Here is a 19,254-nt window from a genome sequence, read left to right as displayed (position 1 = left end):
CAATTCACATTTTATAACCAGATTGTACAAACAAGCCCCCCCCCCCTCCCTTTTCCTTGTATGGGGATAAAAATTCAAGACTGCTTGTTGCGCCGCACACCTCCCTCCTTCCTCCCCTCCCCGTCCCGCTGGTGGTGGTCTCACCCTCAAAAATTCATCAACTTTATTTGGGAGGCAAAAAAACAGCCCTAATGAAGCGCGGATGTGGAATTTGTGCTGTCTCTGTCAAATTTGGATATCATCGTCGGTACATCAATGCCTGCTGTTGTTGTTGTACATGGTGGGATGGACGGGCGGCGATGCCTTGTGGGTCCGCGGGATGATGTCATGTATCGTTGCACCCCACGTGGGGCCCGTCTCTCTCCGATAGGCAGATGCGGCCGTATTCCTCTCGAGTAATCCGATTGGACAGATAGGCGCTTTCACGGCAGTTCAGCCCTGCTGCCTGTGTGTGGCAACCGGGGTAAGCTGGACAACTGGGGGAAATGCGAGATTGTGAAGAAGGACCATGTTACGCTTTTAAAGAATCTCCAGCCACTTCAAGTCGGAAGACAGATTTTGGAGGCATATATATTTTTTTATTTTTGGGATTAGCCAGGCACAAAGGGCGCACATTCCTCGGAGGTTCGCGGCTGAGAGTAAAGTAGTTTAATCAAGCCCGACCGCACCAAATTTTCTCCCAACTGCTCCGACAGTCTGGCTGGGTGCGCTCCGGAGAGGAGAGAGGATGCTTGTCGAGATCCGCGTACACCACTCTTACATTAGGAGGGATTAAACGCATGAAGTACAGCCTGCTCTGGTTTTCTTTGGGAACAAAAGTCGGGCGGACGTGTAGGACGCACGGTATGTATTTACCAGGGCTGCTGATTTCTTTTTTCTTCTTTTTTGGGGCGTGCGCTCAACAGCGCTTCCATCGCTTTGCGCGGAGTCAAACAGTAGGTGGAAGCCAGCTGCGGTCGGTTATGGCCTGTCTGTAAAAGTCCTACGGCGGGGTTTTGATCGTTTGACGAACATCGTTCCAGTTTAGTCACAAGCAAGCGCAACCGTGATGCAAACGTTTAAAATTTACGGCGAAAAGTAGACTCTTTGTCTGATCGATACTGTGTTTGCGTCACTTCAAATCACAAAGGAGTATATATATACATATATATATGTATATATATACACGCTTATCGAGTCCACTGATCGTATAAGGTCATGAAGGAGACCGAAGCGCAGGACCCAGTGCTGCTTTTGATCATTGCTCTAACTACCTGCAGTGCTGGGACTAGTTTGGTGTTGTGACCTCTCAATTAGGCAACAACGTGAACTGTATTGTGTTGTTTTTTTCGTCTATAGATTAAACCGCGTCATTTTTCACGACCTCCCCTACCCCCCACCCCTGTCTGCTGAGACTGGTGTACACTGGAGAGATAAACAAAGGATACATTTCAAGATGTATCCACAAGGCCGACATCCGGTAAGAAGCGCTTCATTACTATAGTTACTATATCTTATATTTATATGTTGACGTTGTAATTTTTATTGTGCTGGTTTCCTGTGAAATCTGGTCTGCTAAGCGTTTTCCACTCTGAATCCAGCTCATCTAATTTCTATATCGTTGTATAACAATGCATGTATGGTACATCACATTATGCACTTAGGGGTAAATGGATGCAGATGGTTTCCATGCCTGGAGATATTTACTCAGTCATGCACTAATGTATGACTGCTGACTATGAGGACATGTGGTGATTTTTATTCATTCAAGTTTGATTTTATTTATAATGTGAGAGCGTTTTGTGACGTGTTAATAGCTTGTGTATTTGTGATGTATATCCACCTTTTTGGTCTGCTAATGTCTTACTTACCTCAGAAGAGATATCTGGACATGATGCAGAGAATGACATATACAACTTTCTACTGTGACTGGACTGATTTGATTTATAATTTCTTTTAACATTTTTTCAGGCTCCACATCAGCCTGGCCAGCCTGGCTTCAAATTCACCGTAGCAGAGTCTTGTGACAGGATTAAAGATGAATTTCAGTTCCTGCAAGCCCAGTATCACAGGTAATGATTACAAAATGTGTCACAGAGTGTGACAGAGTCAACATTTACTCTCTGTTGAATAGTAAAGGTTACTGCTAATATTTGGTTGTTGATCTTTGCAGGAATCAAAACAGACAAAGTTTTTTTTAATTCTCCATACACTGCTGCCAAGTGTTTAGGTGTGAGTGAGATATTGAAGTGATACAGATGTCTGAAAGTGACACCTTGTCTTTTATTTTAGTCTTAAGGTGGAGTATGACAAACTGGCCAACGAGAAGACAGAGATGCAGCGCCACTATGTCATGGTAAGGATTATGTTACAATAGGGACCAATTATGCTTCCAAATTGCAAGGCTTACTGGAGCTCTAGTTGAGGTGGAGTGAGACAGGGTATTGTGATCACCTGTGTGGTGGCTAGGGCGGGTTGAATGTCAGGTACAGGCCTGTGAAAGCCCCCAGGGGAGTTTGATGTAGCTGGTTGTTTTATGGAGCAGCTCTTTCTGACAGGCAGGCAGCAGAGAGCTGAGGCTCCATTATAGCGCACCCCTGATCTCCAAGGGTCGACTGCAGCGTTCCCCTCTGTGTGTGCTGATCTGATTATTCTCCTAGGAGACCCCGCACTCAGACATATGCATGGCCATGAATTAGGTGTGAGTTGATGGTCGAGGACCAGGCCAGTGTGTGGGAAAAAGCACCACTGCAAACAAAATGGAGGAACATGTGACATGCGGCAGTTTATTTTGCAATAAATTGCCCTCATTGTCTTTGTAAACCTCAATTATTAGCTTTTAATTTAGCAACCTTTTAGAAAAACATAGGTGTGTCTATGACGCAGGAATGTAGTTCAGACATGATGCAATCAGAAGGTTGTTCTGTGCAGTGTACTCAGGTAAACACAACGGATGACTTAAACCAATACACACAGGCTTAAGTTAAACAGACTTTTCACAGGAAAACAACATGTCAGCCTGACAAGGAGGAGGTTAGGTAAACATGTATGGAAGTATCCCACAGCCAGCACCGGGTGTCACGTTACACTATGGCTGTAGGGCTCTGATCTCAGACAGAATGGCTCTGTTGTTTGAGAGTAATTTTCGTAGAAGCTAATGGACTGAATAATGCATTGGCCTCATCAAATAGACGCTGACTGGAAAGCCATTTCTGCCCTGGCTGCCACTTGTGGGCTCCACGGATTACATTTCAGCCAGACAGACTGACCTGGCTTGAAATATCAAGAGTGTTGAGCAATTGTGTTACGCTAAGGTCTGAGGGCTTAAAGTGGTGATAAATAAATCAAATCCTTCTTATCTGTGCTCACATTATAAATAACAACATATTGATTCATTGTATATATTCACTGTAAGATGCTCAAAGAATACATTTTTCAATTGACTGTAATTTATCACATTTGCCAACAGAAGCTGCATTGTATTTAGGGTTAATTCTAAATGTTCAAGTTATGGGTATCAATTAAATATTTTGATTTGTGAAAATAGAGTATATTTGTTGTATTAAAGTCATTTAAATGCATCAAAATAAAACATCTTCTATAAATATTACTTTAAATACAGTATAGGACGCACTAACACCCGTTGATTGTAAATGTGACTTTTATTAATCACAGGTCTTTGCTCTCTTTTCAGTATTACGAGATGTCCTACGGGCTGAACATAGAGATGCACAAACAGGTAGGTACAATCATGTCCCTCATATTTTTCAGCTCAGTGGTTTTCCACACTGTCAGGGGATGTCAGACTCAGGAGAAGCCACTCGTATGCTGTGAACTGAGCATCAGTAATAGGCTGTGAACAGATGGATCTTCTGCACACAAACAAGGCTGCACAGCTGCAGACTTGTATCACCACTTGTACAATGGCTGTAAAATGTGCGAGCAATGTGGAGTTGTCACTGGCTTTTGATAAGATTAAAGGTAGACTTTGGAAGGCTTAGCCTTTGACTTAATGATTAAGAGGAGATTTGCTGATTGGTCACTAATTCTTTTGATCGTGAACAGTAATTACACAAGAGGGGCAAAAGTCCTCTACTCACTTACTGTGCCCTTATCTTTATCAGAACATCCTATCTCGTATTGCTCCAGAGACCAATCATCCTGATGCTTGGAGGGATAACGATTGTATGAATGAGTAATCCGGAGACTCCCATGCTAGCTTTAAACCAGCAAGACTGTGTCCCTACTTGTAACAGTCTAGCTTATGTGGTTAGTAACCACATTGGAGGGATGGTGGATGGTGTGTTAGGCTGATCCATCAGTGTCTGGGCATTGTGTCACATTGCCACACGTCTGTCAGGGCTCGGGTCGCTCTGATAGCTTCTGTCAGGCACTTATCGCCAAACTAGAGAAAACAGAGGGGGGATGGGAGCCAGAGACAAGTTGGAGAATAGAGCTGGAGGAGGGGCAGACGCCCAGCTCTGTGTAAACAGGTTAATCGACTGATCCATTTTAGCGCCTGACTTTTATCAGGAACCTCAACAGAGCTGATGGAAGGGCTTGAATAATTCATCAGTGGGGCCCTGACCTGCTGAACGGCATGTTTGTGAGCAAACAGTGTGGGCCCTGTCCATGCAGCTCCCCCAGCTTACTGCTCAGGCAGGGGAGAAGGAAAAGATGGGCAGTGGTTAAAAGGCAGGCTTGGGATGGATTATTGGATGCACGTAGGCATATTATTTTCCTGCCAGGAGATTTATTCCATTGTGAGGAAATCCATTCTTTTAACTGTGCCTTTTTCATTACTGTGCAGGGACATAATTCAGATTTCAGAATGTAAACACTAGCACAGCTCAGATAAACTTGGATGGACCACTTATCTGATCCCTCTCTATCAGGTGTGACAGTATGTAGATGCAAATTGCAAATTTTTTCTGCGGGATGTCAGCCAATAATTGACATGATTTCGTTCTTGTTTCCAAGAGCTGCGTGTGGTTTGGTGCTTTTACCTATAGTTTTAACACCTTGATGAGCCTATGGCTATTGTAATCATTTGCTAAGTAGCAAACTGTCCGCCATACACTGAGCCAGAGGAAACTTGGTCAGTCGGCGGCCTGTGTGGAGCGTTCCTACAAAAGAGGCAGGCACTAAATTGTGGTTGGAGAAACTTAGGCTATCCAAACCAATGGTCCCATGGCCCCAATCTGTCATATATGACTGTAGTGGAGTGTAATAATTACAGGGTGTCAACTGCTGGGCGTCACTTCCACTTATGTAAACAGAAAGTATTTCAGAATTTGGCATAATATAGGATTTTTATGGTTTCTTTTTTTTTTCATTTTAGTTAAGTTTATCATCTTTTGCCCAACAGAATCACCTGACTGACTGAATGGCTAAAAGTAAAGACTTTTTTATCCAGTTAGGCAGACTTTTGAATAGACAATTTGCAAATGCCACTTATAAACGTATTCTTGACTTGCCTTACATAGCCTTTTACATATAACCTATAACAGTCCTTTGTAGCACATCTCAGTTCAGTGGAAAGATGTGGCACTTGTTGGCTTATATGAGACACCAGTAAAGTACTAGTCAAATTTTCTTTCTACTACAAAAATCGGGATATAGGCGTCATCGTAGACAAACTGGAGGCCCCTCTAAATCTGACTAGTCAAGTAGTGTTTATAGATGGCTCATGTGACTAGAGCCACCAGTTGTTTTCCCTCTGTATTTAATACTCATCAGTGTCTCGACTCCATTTTCCCACTGCTGATAGCAACAGGCGAATACCTTTCTGCACACCATTGACAAGCCAGGCTGAGAGTGCTCTTAAAGTGGTGCTACACAGGTCCGAGTACCTGTAATTGTGTAGCAGCAGCGCAAAGCTGGCCTCTCAAGGGCCAAGCTGTCATCTACTTAAAGTGACAACAGCACCATTTTTATCTGCCAGCAGAACAAGAAAAGGCCTCCCAGCTCTGCACTGTATCTATTGTGACAGCAGTGGTGAGCTGACTTGATGCCTTTTCCGTGTATTTGCATGTTGTGTTGTGAGAGTTTGGAGGCTGCCAGTTGTTTAGGGCACAGTGGATCAGCCACCTCCTGACCTCTCCCAGCCAGCTGTCACCATGACACTAAGCTTCAGAGGAATGGACTGTCCACTCAAGGCCTTTTCACAAATCCTGTCAAATGTTCGACTGCTATTGACATGGCTTATCTCAACAAACATGGATTATACAGGCTGTGTAGCTTTTCAACCATTTCTGAGGACCTTCTTGACATCTTGCTATAGCACTTACAACGGAGCATTATCGTGAATGCCCATAAAGCCTTTGTCTCCTCCTTTGATTTCTTTGTTGGTTGTAGGTCAGAGGAGACTGGAGTTCAGTGTCTTTCTTGTCTGCAGACTGTAAAAGTTATAATCCGTTTTATCTTGTGGACTATTGTAGTCTGTAATACATGTTACCACATGTTTGTTTTACATTAATACCTCCAAACCAAGATTTTACTTGGTTTCATCTGAAATTTCATCTTCAGCTTGTTTGTCCTGCTAGCTTGCCTGGCTAAGTGGCTATCCATGTTGCAGCTTAGGTCAGCATGCCTTGTTCTGTTGGACATTACTCTGCCATCTCTCTGGCACTGCTCAGAGGTAATATGTTTGGCTGCCAGTACTGCCTGGCATTTGTGCCATGTGTAATAAATAAGCTGGCTGTCTGCAAAGTAAATTGTGTGTGCTGCTCAAAATGAAAAACCGGAGAAAATCCCTATGATGTGTTTGTGTTCTGCAGTGGCCCTGGTTTGAACTGCAGCTCATAAATTCCATGGATGATGTAGCTTTGGCACTGTTATTTTTTTGCTCCCAGTGCAGAGCTTGAACCTGAGAGTCTCATCTCCCATCCCTGGAAGAAGAAGGAGGCAGAACAAGTCGGCTGTGCTGTGTATTTAAAGGGGGGGGGGGGGGGTTGGATAGCTGCCCCCTCTGCCCCCCTCCTTCCATTGCTCTTTTTAGCCACCATTTGTTTGCTACGTTCGTGTGATCGACAGGCTGAAAATTCAATTTAATAACCTGCCTCCAAGCACGTAATATGATTTTAAAGCCTGTTACGGTCAAGCAGAGGTGCCATTTGCATAATGATCCCAGCAAGATAGGGCTGCAGTCGTTGCCATGGCAGTTGGTAGACAAGCTGAAGAATGGAGGCAGAGCTCAGACGATGGAGGGAAGGTTAGGAGGATGTTGGGCTGGGCAGCTGATTGCAGTGAGAAATGGCCTGCCCTTAAGCCTTTTAAAGGCAGAGCTATAGCACTGCACGTCTTCTAATGGTATTGATCATAGATTTGAGGTGTGTTACCCTTGAGGTCAATTTGGTTGTAGTCTTTGCTCAGTCTGCAATTATAACCCTTACTCTAAATTGCCTACACCCTCACATGTAAGTAAACAGTGCAGTCTGGTTAGTGGGCCTCACTTCCTAGGGTGTGGTTTAACTCTGAGGTTAACTGCAGGACAGCACAGTTTCAGATGAGGGGAAGAAGGGCAGAGTTAGAGAGGATCCTCTCAGCACAGCAGCACTCTGCCTGCTCATATCCGTTTAGCATGGAGTGCACTCTCAGCACAGCTGTGCTCCATCCCCCTGGGCTCTCCTAATGTTTTAAATATTTCAAATGTCAATATCATGCTGTTTAGAGGATGTTGAGTCAAGCAGTTCTGATTGCCGCAGTAATTGACTTAATCGGTGTAAACATTAAAGGCGGGGTTATATGAAGTCACTGTCTGTTTCATACTTGACCGTCTCATTTTGCTCCTTTTTTCTTTTCCAGACAGAGATTGCCAAGCGGCTCAACGCAATTTTAGCTCAAATTATGCCTTTCCTGTCACAAGAGGTGAGTTTTTAATGTGACTCCCAAACAGTGTCACAGTTTAGTACAAAAATAAAGTCACTTATTGTTGCATCTGTTCTAAAGATACTACTTCAGGAAATGTTCAGGTTAAGCAATTTGGAGTAATTGTGTGTGGCATTTACCCTTGATTTTTAAAATTGCAGCAGCAGCGCAATGAAAATTAAGTGTGAAAATCACAGATAAGTGAGTGTGGGTGTGTGATAGATGCCGCATGTCCCAATCATCCTTTGTAAATCTCTTCCCACAGCACCAACAGCAGGTTGCTCAGGCAGTGGAGAGGGCTAAGCAGGTGACTATGACCGAGCTGAATGCCATCATCGGGGTACGTGGACTTCCCAATCTGCCTCTCACAGTGTGTATACCCCCTTTTATTCTTTTATTTGACCTTGGCAAACCTGCACATAAGATGTTCATTAGCTGTAAACAATTCCTTTCCATATTAGAGTCTATTTCATGCACAAAGTAGCCTGAACTCCTGAATTACTGTAACACAACCAACTAGTGCAGATTCCCTTGTCTTGAATCAAATATGTTAATTGTTCTTTCCAATTTAGGATTGTGCATCAATAAATTCTGACTATATACCTCACAAATGTAGCTCTCCCGAGCTGCTGTTTTGCTCCAGCTTTGGTCTCAGTGGCATTTTCACCACCTTGTTGTGTGTTTATAAATGCAAGCCTGAGAGCTCTTGAGATCCCCTTTGCAGCCTGTATTGCTTTAATTGGCTAAGGTTTTAACGAGGAGCCTCATCCCTCACTGCTGACCCGGATAGCTGTGGGAATTAGTAGGCTGCGGGTGAGCAGAACACAGCCAGCACTGCAAGCTAGCTAGAACAGTACAGACAGCGGTCAGCCATTTACAGCACTGCTGCACAGTTGTCTTTGTACACCACAGCACCAAGCTGTAAAGTATGGTGTCCATCACCCCTTCAAAACACCATCTGCTCCTCACTGATCAGCTGTACTCACCCTGCTTTCTAAAACTAAAGTGAGTGGTTTAACCCATTACAATAACACAAAGCTCTAGCTCTCATTGATCTTACTACTACACTTGGGTCTTTAGCATGCATAAGAGCTGGGCCTAAATGGCTGATTTGATGACTGGAGGCACATATTGGAACTCAATTAATGCCCCCTTGGTGACCTTTTGTTTCAGGATAATTGCTCCCTAGAATTTGTCTGAGTAGGTGTCTAGAGGTGATGAAGAGCTGTTTTTTTGTTTTGTTTTTTATCTGCTGGACTGAAGTGGATGCTTTGTTATACTTTTACCAAAGCAGAGCAGCTGCAAGCAGCAGTTGTCCCTAAGAAAAGCAAATATGATATTTTCACTATAAGAAAATAAATTTATAGCTGAACTTTTAATTTGTTGTTTCACTGTGAAATTGTTGGCCTCCTGTCTATTTTTAATTAACAGCAGTGAAAATCCACATTTCTAAAATATTCGCCCATTATTTTTAGTATATGGACCTATTTGGCACCAAGCCTGTTTTATGAAATGGTTCAGCCTCCACCCAAGTAATGCTGGATGCCCATGTCAGAGGCGGTGGAAGTGTAGCTACTGTATGTTTTACGAATACCTTTCCATTAGTTATTCATTGAGGAGAAGCTCTGTAGGCATGCCAAAATCCTCATACATATTGTAAAGCAAGGTGGGGGGAAAGAGCTTGCCAGGCAGACAGTCGGCATCCAGGAGCCTGCTCCATTCCTTATTGATGGTGCTGAGGGCCATTAATAGGATGCAAGTAGGGCAGCTGCTTGTGTTGAGATGAACCAGACTGCTGGTGCTTCTTGTCAGCCAAGAAGTAGTTAGAAAAGCCCACCTTTTTCCCAGTAGGTCAGCTGCATAAACCTGCACTGCATGTTTGTTTTAAAAGAGTATTAAAGAGTTAAAGAGATGTCTTTTAAAGTTAATTCTAAAGTAGAAATAAACAATGAGAACAGCTGTAGCCAATTTTCTGTCCTCCTTTTCAGCACTGGCAAGCTGCAGAACTGGCTCCCGTGGTCTTTGGCATCTACAAATATCTTTATGTTTCCTCCTGCTGTTAATGGCCTTGGTTTGTGTACCTGTATGGGCTGAAATGGCTTGTGCACATTGCAGGACACTTCTCCTTTGTTTCACTATAGTTAGTTTAGTTAGTACACAAGAGAATACTGTAATAAATTTTCTCAATATTTTTTCTTTTTTTAAAATTTTTTTTCATGTATCTACACGCAGTCTGAAAAAAGGTCTAAAAGACTAGCTCTTTGTTTTGGAATATTAAATTAGAGGAAATAGGCCAGACTCCTTTCTTTATTTATTATTGTCTTCATTTAAGGCCCTCTAATGAGGGCTCTTGCTGATCAACCATGCATATTACCCATCAGTGCCTCATTAAGCACAATGAGCAAGGATGGCTTTCCCCTGCCAATGAACTGGCTCCTTAATTTCCCTCATGGACACAATATTATAAAACTCTCTCTCTCTCTCTCTTTCTCTCTCTCTCTCATTCACTCTCTGTGTGTTGTGGGTACTTTTTGTAATTGGATTGACATCTGCCCCATGGAGTAAAGGACAAGGTTGCAAGTTAAATTCTTTACTATATTTGAATCTACCTCCAGGGTAGATGATGTTCTGCAAAAGGCAATTAGAAAAACTCTTTAGATAGGATTTTCAAGGACACAATTTGATTTTATTTGGCCTTTGTGACAGAATATCTGATTTTGAAGGGAGGTTCCTACTGTGTTAATGTGTTACACAGGTTCACAACACTGTGCTGTGTGTGGTCATTGCCTGGAATTACAAAAGTCCTAAATATTCCAGAATAGGCCATAAATGTTTACAGATTGAAGTCTCTCTTGTAAAAGAAAGGAGGTGCATGCTGTAACAGTAGCTGAATTATTCAGCTGGTTCGTAGATGGGTAATAAATTGCTGATGTTTTTATTGGTGTCTCAGGTAAGTATTATTTAACCTTGCTTTAAACTGCTTACTTCCATGCCGAGTGCCTTTTAACTCCCATCCATTTCCCTGTGCCTTTCAAATATTGATGGTGAATATTGGAGGGTTGACTGAGTGCCAGCATGGGACCCCTGGCCCTGGCTCCTGGTGCAGCCTCCCAGATGTACAAACAAATACACACTCAAATAGACACTCAGAGTGAGAGGGAAGGAGTGCCAGCTTCGAGCACTTAGCGTTCCCTCTGTCTCTTAAAAGTTTGGGTGTGCAAATGATTCATGTTCTGCTAATCCAGGAACGTGAATATAAGAGTAGGAAATAGAGGCTGGTTGTGTTTTTGATGTGTTTAAAAACAGGTAGCTGTTTAGCCCACAGGCTGACAGATTCCTACACAGCTTCATGTTCCTTAAGAGGATTGCTCAACTCACTGATGGCATAAGAGTGCTGTAGTGCTGCAGTGTGAAATCCTCTAGTTCACCTCAAGTGGAATGATTTCCTATGTGTTAAGTGGTGGTTGACTCAGAATTTGCTTTGCTGTATGTCATTAATATATAACGAAAAATGTCTCTATTATTTTGTTTTCAACTCATCATACACTGTGTGATTGAGTGTCTCTAGCCTTAGCCCTGTATTAGACGTGTTGAGTAGTTGATTGTTAGTTACAACTTCTACTCTTCTCAGCAGAGATCTCAGGCTTATGCCACCCCAGCCTGGTATGAAAATAGCACAGAGGGGGAGTGCTGTCTGATCATGACAGTAATAGATGTGTGAATGTGCTAATATCATCCAGGGTTTAACTGACCGGTCTCATGTTTAGCATGTGGCTTCTTCTTGCTTTCCCTCTGACCCACTCGGTGTCTGCCTGTTTATCTCCCTGACTGCTTACAGCAGCAGCAGCTCCAGGCTCAGCACCTCTCCCATGCTGCTCACGGCCCTCCGGTCCAGCTGCCACCTCATCCCTCAGGCCTGCAGCCACCTGGCATCCCCCCTGTGACGGGCTCTGGGTCAGGCCTGCTGGCACTTGGCGCCCTGGGCAGCCAAGCCCATCTCCCAGTGAAGGATGAGAAGAACCATCATGATCTCGAACACAGAGGTGAGGAGTTGAACTCAGACATATTGTGTACTATTAGCTGCCTAACTAGAAAAATGTGTAGTAATTTCAACATTACAACATTGATGTTAAACAGGGAAAACCTATTTAGTGTGGAGAGCTTCTCACTCTCTACAGCAGAATCATAGGGCCCTTAGGTGAGGAGCACATCCTGTCTGTTCACATTCTGTCTGGGTAATGAGCTGTTACATTCCCAGTCCATGACTGCATAAGCTATTCAACAGCTCCAACACATGGTGATAAGAGAGGCCTTGTGCCCTGCAGTTGTTCTCACTAGTTTTAGCCACAAGCATCTGTTATGATATGCTAACCGACTTACTTTTCTCTCTGCTGCACTTGGTTTCATCATCACCTTGGCCGCCTTTCTTCTTCATCTGCGACACAGAGAACACGGTGAGTGTCCGAACTTTTTTTGTTGCATTCAGGTATTGTTGCAATCTGCTTTCAATAAAACGATTAATTGGAAATGGGGTTGATTTTTATATAGATAGATAGATAGATAGATAGATAGATAGATAGATAGAAGTCCTGTATGTTTAATCCAGAAGGGGAATTACTGGTATCATGCCGGAGAGATTTGAAGTCTTGTAATTCTATCACAATTAAAGAAAGAACTTGACTTCCCCTTCTTAAAGGATTTATTTGATCCCTTCTACTGTCTGCCTTGTTTACCAGCTCACTCTTTCTCCATTGGCATGTGATGAATATTTATGACACAAAAATGGAGAATTGTTTTGTTTTCTTTCCACTGGCTGTCTGGCTGGACCTGCTAAAGCGTTTTATTTGAATGGCTGCGATCTCTGATGGCTTTTGATGGGCCTGTGAGATTGTGTTTCTGTAGGATGGGCCAGCTCAATGGGTGCAGTCATGTCTGAAGAAATGGAACTCCTGGGGCGATTAACAGGCCTGTTTTGTTTCTGTGCTCTTGTCCCAGGTCATCTGATAGCAGAGTGGTGACTTTGGTTAATGAGTCACGCTAAGCATCTCTTTAAAGGTCAGCCATTATGCAGACAGTGGCCCTTTGCCCAGACTGCTAGTCCATTGGCCATTGTTCACTTCTCTGGGCCGCTGCTGACTCGGTCCGTGTTGTTGCTTTGGTCCTCAGAGGAAGGGACAGAGAGAATCAGAAAAACTTGGCAGTTTACAGGCAACTGGCAAACCCCTGTGAAAGCTGCTGGACACCTGCCTAGTTCCTCCCATTCTGTTGGCGTTTGGAGTGAGCTGTCCCAGCTTGTGTGGGCAGGCAGGCTCCATGAAGAAGCACCAGTCAGTCCCACGCTGCTGTGCCCACTGGCAGGATATAGATTCCCTTTCTTTATCAGAGCTCAGAGCCTGAGCTGACATGGTGCCCAAGCACGCTGCAGCAATCAATGCCCAATGCCCACAACATACAGTTTCTCTCCCCTTCTCCCTGTCCTCCTTTTTTTCTCACTCTCTCTCTCTCACGCTTAGCCTGACTGACTCCGGAGAAAAGGCCCTCTGTTCAGCCACAACACACCGCTCATGTCCCTGTGAGGCTGTTTGTTGTCCGGTTATGAGGAGGAGGGAGACCAGCTCAGAAAACAAGCCCGCCTCCTTTCAGTTTAGATAACGGCCCATTCTGTTGTGTGGCCAGGGACAGGCTTCTATGTGAAACTGGGCTTGTTTGGTGTCAGGGTACTGTTTGGAGCTGGCCTACAGCTGCATTTTAAGAGTGTGTGAATGAGGCATTTTTAGTGTTTGTATTGGCACAGTGCATTCTCTGTGAATTTGTAATGGATGAATGAGTCACTGCTCTATTTTACTACAGAAGACAAAATGGTAATGAATTGTGTTTGGTTTTCTCCTCTCAGAACAATTCTATATCACCATCAGAAAGCTTACGCACAGCCAGTGAGAAGCACCGCAGCTCCTCTGACTATAGTTTGGACTCTAAGAAGCGCAAAGTGGAGGAGAAGGACAGCATGAGCAGATATGTAAGTCACTGAATGGATAGTTCACACATGTTCAGTTTGTAGCTCCAGGCTAATGCTACACAGCAAGAAACCAGATCTGTGTACTTGTGTGTCAAACCATTCTCTAGATGCTCCTGTCATTCGAAAAGGTGCGGTTAAGGTGATTAATGTGTCATTTATCTTCACAGGACAGTGATGGAGAGAAAAGTGATGATCTGGTGGTTGATGTGTCTAATGAGGTGAGCAGTCCAGTGTATAACTGTGAATAACACATTGACATGTAATGACATGTGGCCTAAACCTGTTACAAAACTTTGACAATATTATGTTCTCTAGGATCCTGCCACTCCGCGGGCAAGCCCAGCCCACTCACCACCTGAAAATGGCATCGATAAGCCCCGCCCTCCCAAGAAGGACACACCTAACAGCCCTGCCTCTGTGGCCTCCTCTGGAAGCACTCCATCCTCCAAGGCCAAGGAGCTCAGTCATGTAAGACACCAAGAGAGTTTCGAACAAACTAGGACAGAAAGAGCTTTAAATGAGAGTTGCAGCAAGAGCAAAGGGATATGTGCAAATAAATGTGGGACGTTTTCTGCTGTGGATTAGGAATGGCTGTCAGTGCTTTAAGTGCATGACTAAACGTCAGGGATAATATTGTCCCACATCAGGATCAGTCAGGTCTTCTCTGTTAATAGCTCAATGTATTTAACTATTCCAGGGTTTTTTTCCCTGCCTCACTAAAAGATTAAAGCCAAAGCAGTAAGGGGATAAAAACAGCCCCATCCCCATTGTGGCCATAATAGGTTTTAGAATAAATAGCAGTTTATGGCTCTGCAGGACTATGAGGGTTGTCAGAATTAGATTGGATTAAGTTCAGTTTGCTCTCAAGTTATCAGTCTGTACACTGCCTGGTTTCCGGGGATGTGAATGTGCTTGCTCTCTCATTCCCTTGACAGAATGACAAATCCTCCACGCCTGGCCTCAAGTCCAACACCCCCACCCCCCGCAATGATGCTCCTACCCCTGGCACCAGTTCTACTCCCGGGCTCAGACCCATCCTGGGCAAGCCACCAGGCATGGAGGCTCTTGGTTGGTACTATTCCCATTCCTCTCTAACAACTGTGATAATCTTTTTCCATCCTTTCCCAATGTACAGTTATGTCACATACCAATATCCTTCTCCCGTCTTTGTTTGTAGCAGCCCCAGCATTGCGTACTCCTCTGTCCATCGCAGGCTCCTACCCCACCCCCTTTGCCATGATGGGCCATCATGAAATGAATGGAGGGCTGACTAGTCCTGGTGTGTATGCTGGTCTGCACATCTCCCCTCAGATGAGTGCTGCAGCAGCTGCAGCCTATGGACGTTCCCCAATGGTAACAACCTGTCTGCCCTTATGATATTATATATTAGCGATCATAAAAAGCCCTGCACAACAGACATGTTATTCATTTCTTGTCATCTTTCAGGGGTTTGATCCTCACACCCACATGAGAGCCCCAGGCCTTCCAGCCAGCCTCACATCTATTTCAGGTGGCAAACCGTAAGTGTCTCACCAGGAGTGTTTAAGCATTTTTGAAAACGGCATGGATCTGAAACACTAACATAGCTCCATCTTTTCCTTCAGGGCATACTCCTTCCACGTCAGCGCAGATGGTCAGATGCAGCCTGTTCCCTTTCCACCCGATGCTCTGATTGGTCCCGGCATTCCACGCCACGCCCGTCAAATCAACACACTGAGCCACGGCGAGGTTGTGTGCGCTGTTACCATTAGCAACCCCACACGTCACGTCTACACTGGTGGCAAAGGCTGTGTCAAAATCTGGGACATCAGCCAACCTGGCAGCAAGAGTCCTGTGTCCCAACTAGACTGTCTGGTGAGGACACTGCCAATATCACTAACCTCAACTTTTTTTTAACAGCTATTATTTTTTTGTGCAAGTGCTTAAATGGGTAAAAGGGAATAGGGTTTAAACACAGTGTCATTAAATTATCAAAGGCTGAAGCCTTTGTTTTACATGAGGATCACAACAGGCACATCCCACTAACACTTTAAAAGCAAATGCACTGAAACACTGATACTGATACTTTCAGTCAGTGTTTGTGTAAATTAGAAGAGAATTTTGGCTACAACCAGAAAGGAAAATGATATACATCACAATTTTCCAGTAAATCACACTTGAAATGCTAAATTAACCGAATGCATGTGTTAATGCAACAAACAAAAACTTTAACAGCTCAGTTCAGACCAGGTTTAAGAATATCCCTAGGTTAGTTTATTATGACAGAAGCTTTTTCCTCCTTTTTCCCACTGACTTGTTCCTAAATCTCCCTCTAGGTCCACTGCCCTCAACATGTATTGATTTGCTTTGTCCTCTGTGCAACAGAACAGGGATAACTACATCCGCTCCTGTAAGCTGCTGCCTGATGGCCGCACATTGATTGTTGGAGGCGAGGCCAGCACATTGACCATCTGGGATCTGGCCTCTCAGACACCCCGCATCAAGGCTGAGCTCACCTCCTCAGCACCTGCATGCTATGCTTTGGCCATCAGCCCTGATGCCAAAGTCTGTTTCTCCTGCTGCAGCGATGGAAACATTGCCGTTTGGGACCTGCACAACCAGACTCTCGTTAGGTTGGAAGAAAATACTTATTCACGCAAAGTATGTTATTGTTTTATATATCATTTTAAAAGGGGGTGTTAATAATTGTATTTCTTCTGGCTTTGAATATAGGCAGTTCCAGGGTCATACAGATGGCGCTAGCTGTATTGACATATCTCACGACGGCACTAAGCTGTGGACAGGCGGTCTTGATAACACTGTTCGCTCTTGGGATCTGAGGGAGGGCCGACAGCTGCAGCAGCACGACTTTACTTCCCAGGTACAACACAAAAGTACATCAACAAAACAGAAGTCATGGCTAACATACACCCATGTTCCTTTTAGAAATGTCAGTAATCACTACTCTGTCCCACTTTCAGATCTTCTCCTTGGGCTACTGTCCGACTGGAGAGTGGCTTGCTGTGGGCATGGAGAGCAGCAACGTGGAGGTGCTCCACCACTCAAAGCCTGACAAGTACCAGCTCCATCTGCATGAGAGCTGTGTCCTCTCTCTCAAGTTCGCCTACTGTGGTATGAACACATTTATAAGGAGATAATGCAGAGAGCGGCCATAACCCTTCCCGTTTTAGTATAAAGCTAAAGTGCTCTTCTCACTGTTTGAATCATCATATGCAGGTGTTTTCCCTACCACCTGTTAGTCCACAGAGGCCTTATTGCACTGTTGTTTCTTCTGCAGGTAAATGGTTCGTAAGCACTGGGAAGGACAATCTGTTGAATGCTTGGAGGACTCCTTATGGCGCCAGCATATTCCAGGTATGCAGATCAATACTCTCTGTCTCCAGTCAGTCCAAAAGTATGCACAGCTGTCTCTGAGAGGAAGGGCACACCGACCGCTGTCTGACAACACTCTCCTATCAGTGAAAACTGAACCCGATTTATTGACCTGACAAAGAAGTCTTTCTGAGGGGCATCAGGCTAGACCTTGATGTCACTGCGTAATAATCTTACCCTGTAGTCAGCTATTCTTCACCAATTAACTTCAAATGTACTCAAGCATCTTAAATCTCTACACAACTAAGATGTTTTTTGTGTTCTTTTCTTTAAACAGTCTAAGGAATCCTCATCCGTCCTGAGCTGTGACATTTCGACAGATGACAAGTATATTGTGACAGGTTCTGGTGACAAGAAAGCCACTGTATATGAAGTGATCTACTAGAACAGGCTGCTTTGGATCGGAGCATGCTCATGCTCGGGAACCATGGACTCTTCCTCCATCTACCTTCTCTCACACAGACAGCATGGATGTTGCCTGCAGGCCCAGGGTGGATGGGCAGGACGTTTGGCAGTGCCAGACTCAAATGTATGTTGGTGCTGTTATGGCCCTGGATGTCAAGTCCTTCGGCTCTGCCCTTCCTCACTCATACAGTTGTACAGCGAGTGCAGTTCCCCAAGGCACTAAGAAGAAAACAATGTCTTGCTGTTTTTCTGTTTGTTGGATATTTCTTTTTTTATTTGTCCTTTTTAATGTGGAGATAAAATTCCATGACATAACTAGAAGCGGCGCTTCGCTCTGGAGCTTCTCCTTGGAGGTCCTGTGAAAAGTGTACATAATGGAGTAATAAAAGGCCTTTTATAGATTTATATTTTGGTGTCCAGTTACGCTTGTGATGGTTCTTTCTTGTTCTCTCCGTGATTTTCTGTCCCTTCTGGGGATGGAAATTAGATTAGGACTTTGTAAGAGGATATTCTATTTCAGTTTTTTCCCTCCTGCTTTTTTCCCTTTTTTCTTTTTTTTTTTCCCCCATGTTCGTTGTCCAGAATGACCTTTTCGGAAATCTAATTTGGATTTTTTTTCTCCCTGACAATGGCTTTTTTCATTGCTATTTGCTGTAACGCAGACATTTGTCCCATGGATTTTAGAAATGGGAAATTCTGGAAATGCCCTTTTTCAGACTGGAAGAAGGGAAAAAAATCATCGTTTCCAATTACATTCACCCTTTGGCCCCGATCAGCAGAAATTGTACCTTGAAATGAAGACCTGTCACTGAACACTGGCTGCTTTCAATAACAAAATGGATAACTACTATTGGAGGACTGAGTTTTATGGAGAAGCAGCTGTGACCCAAGTTCAATATGGTGACTTGACTGTTATATGAATCGACATTTTTCCACTTAGAAAAGCTTAGTCATCAGCGGTCTATAGGAGTTGATTATTTCCTCTTGTTTGATTTTCTGTGGCTGATGCAAGACTTACATGGTTACTCATTAAGGTGGCAGGCAAATTCATTATCATATTTCAAATTTTGAGTATGCTCTGTTTGCTTTCCTCACTATTTCATAATATTCCACCACAATCATCTCATAGAATAAATTGGTCTCTACATAAACACATTAGACTGTGTAGCATACCGGTAACGTCATCCCTAAGGATTGTACAGTTGACAGTTGTTGATAAATCAATAAACTGTTTTTATATTAAAAAAATCACCCTGACTGAATTTCTGTAGGGCTGATGTCCTCCTACTGTTGCACATTTCAAATTACAATTTTGTAAAACATGCTTTTGTCCTTTAGATGAGGTGATACCAAACCAATCCCACTCTCGTGTGTACCTAAGGCCGAAGCTGCAAAGCTTAGTTTAGCATAAACACTGGAAAAGGGGAAACAGCCAGCTGTGCTTTGTTCATTTGAAACAAAATTTACCTACCAGCATCTCATTAATTAATACATTCTATGTTGTTGATTTCAACTGTACAAAAAACCTAAGCGTCAAAAGCAAACAGGTTGTGGATTTATGGGGGTTGATGTGCCAGACATTTTTTCCTTTTGTCTTTGTTTTTCTTTTTTTC

At 43.7% G+C, this 19,254-nt stretch overlaps 1 protein-coding gene across 1 annotated transcript; it reads left to right on the top strand.

Moving 5' to 3' along the window:
* The first annotated feature begins 394 nt into the window (after positions 1 to 394).
* Positions 395 to 18,892, top strand: tle3a (TLE family member 3, transcriptional corepressor a). Its single transcript, XM_067501607.1, has 20 exons — positions 395 to 843; positions 1,339 to 1,459; positions 1,951 to 2,051; positions 2,272 to 2,335; positions 3,674 to 3,718; positions 7,786 to 7,848; positions 8,114 to 8,188; positions 11,687 to 11,899; positions 13,733 to 13,864; positions 14,032 to 14,082; positions 14,180 to 14,332; positions 14,800 to 14,932; positions 15,042 to 15,217; positions 15,311 to 15,384; positions 15,469 to 15,718; positions 16,229 to 16,476; positions 16,577 to 16,724; positions 16,825 to 16,975; positions 17,142 to 17,218; positions 17,514 to 18,892. Exons 2-20 carry the CDS (start codon positions 1,436 to 1,438, stop codon positions 17,619 to 17,621), a joined length of 2,286 nt encoding a protein of 761 aa, XP_067357708.1. The 5' UTR covers positions 395 to 843; positions 1,339 to 1,435; the 3' UTR covers positions 17,622 to 18,892.
* Positions 18,893 to 19,254: the final 362 nt, after the last annotated feature.

This window comes from Channa argus, chromosome 4 (genome assembly GCF_033026475.1).
Source record: "Channa argus isolate prfri chromosome 4, Channa argus male v1.0, whole genome shotgun sequence".
Classification (NCBI taxonomy): domain Eukaryota; kingdom Metazoa; phylum Chordata; class Actinopteri; order Anabantiformes; family Channidae; genus Channa; species Channa argus.
This window is presented reverse-complemented; position numbering and strand designations above follow the sequence as displayed.

What these genes read in the sequence shown, in the direction of transcription:
- tle3a (XM_067501607.1), top strand. Translation starts at nt 1,436, where the DNA reads ATGTATCCACAAGGCCGACATCCG. An exon ending in AGGACAGCATGAGCAGATAT is followed by an intron (nt 13,865 to 14,031) that starts GTAAGTCACTGA and finishes TTATCTTCACAG; the next exon opens with GACAGTGATGGAGAGAAAAG. An exon ending in TGGTTGATGTGTCTAATGAG is followed by an intron (nt 14,083 to 14,179) that starts GTGAGCAGTCCA and finishes TATGTTCTCTAG; the next exon opens with GATCCTGCCACTCCGCGGGC.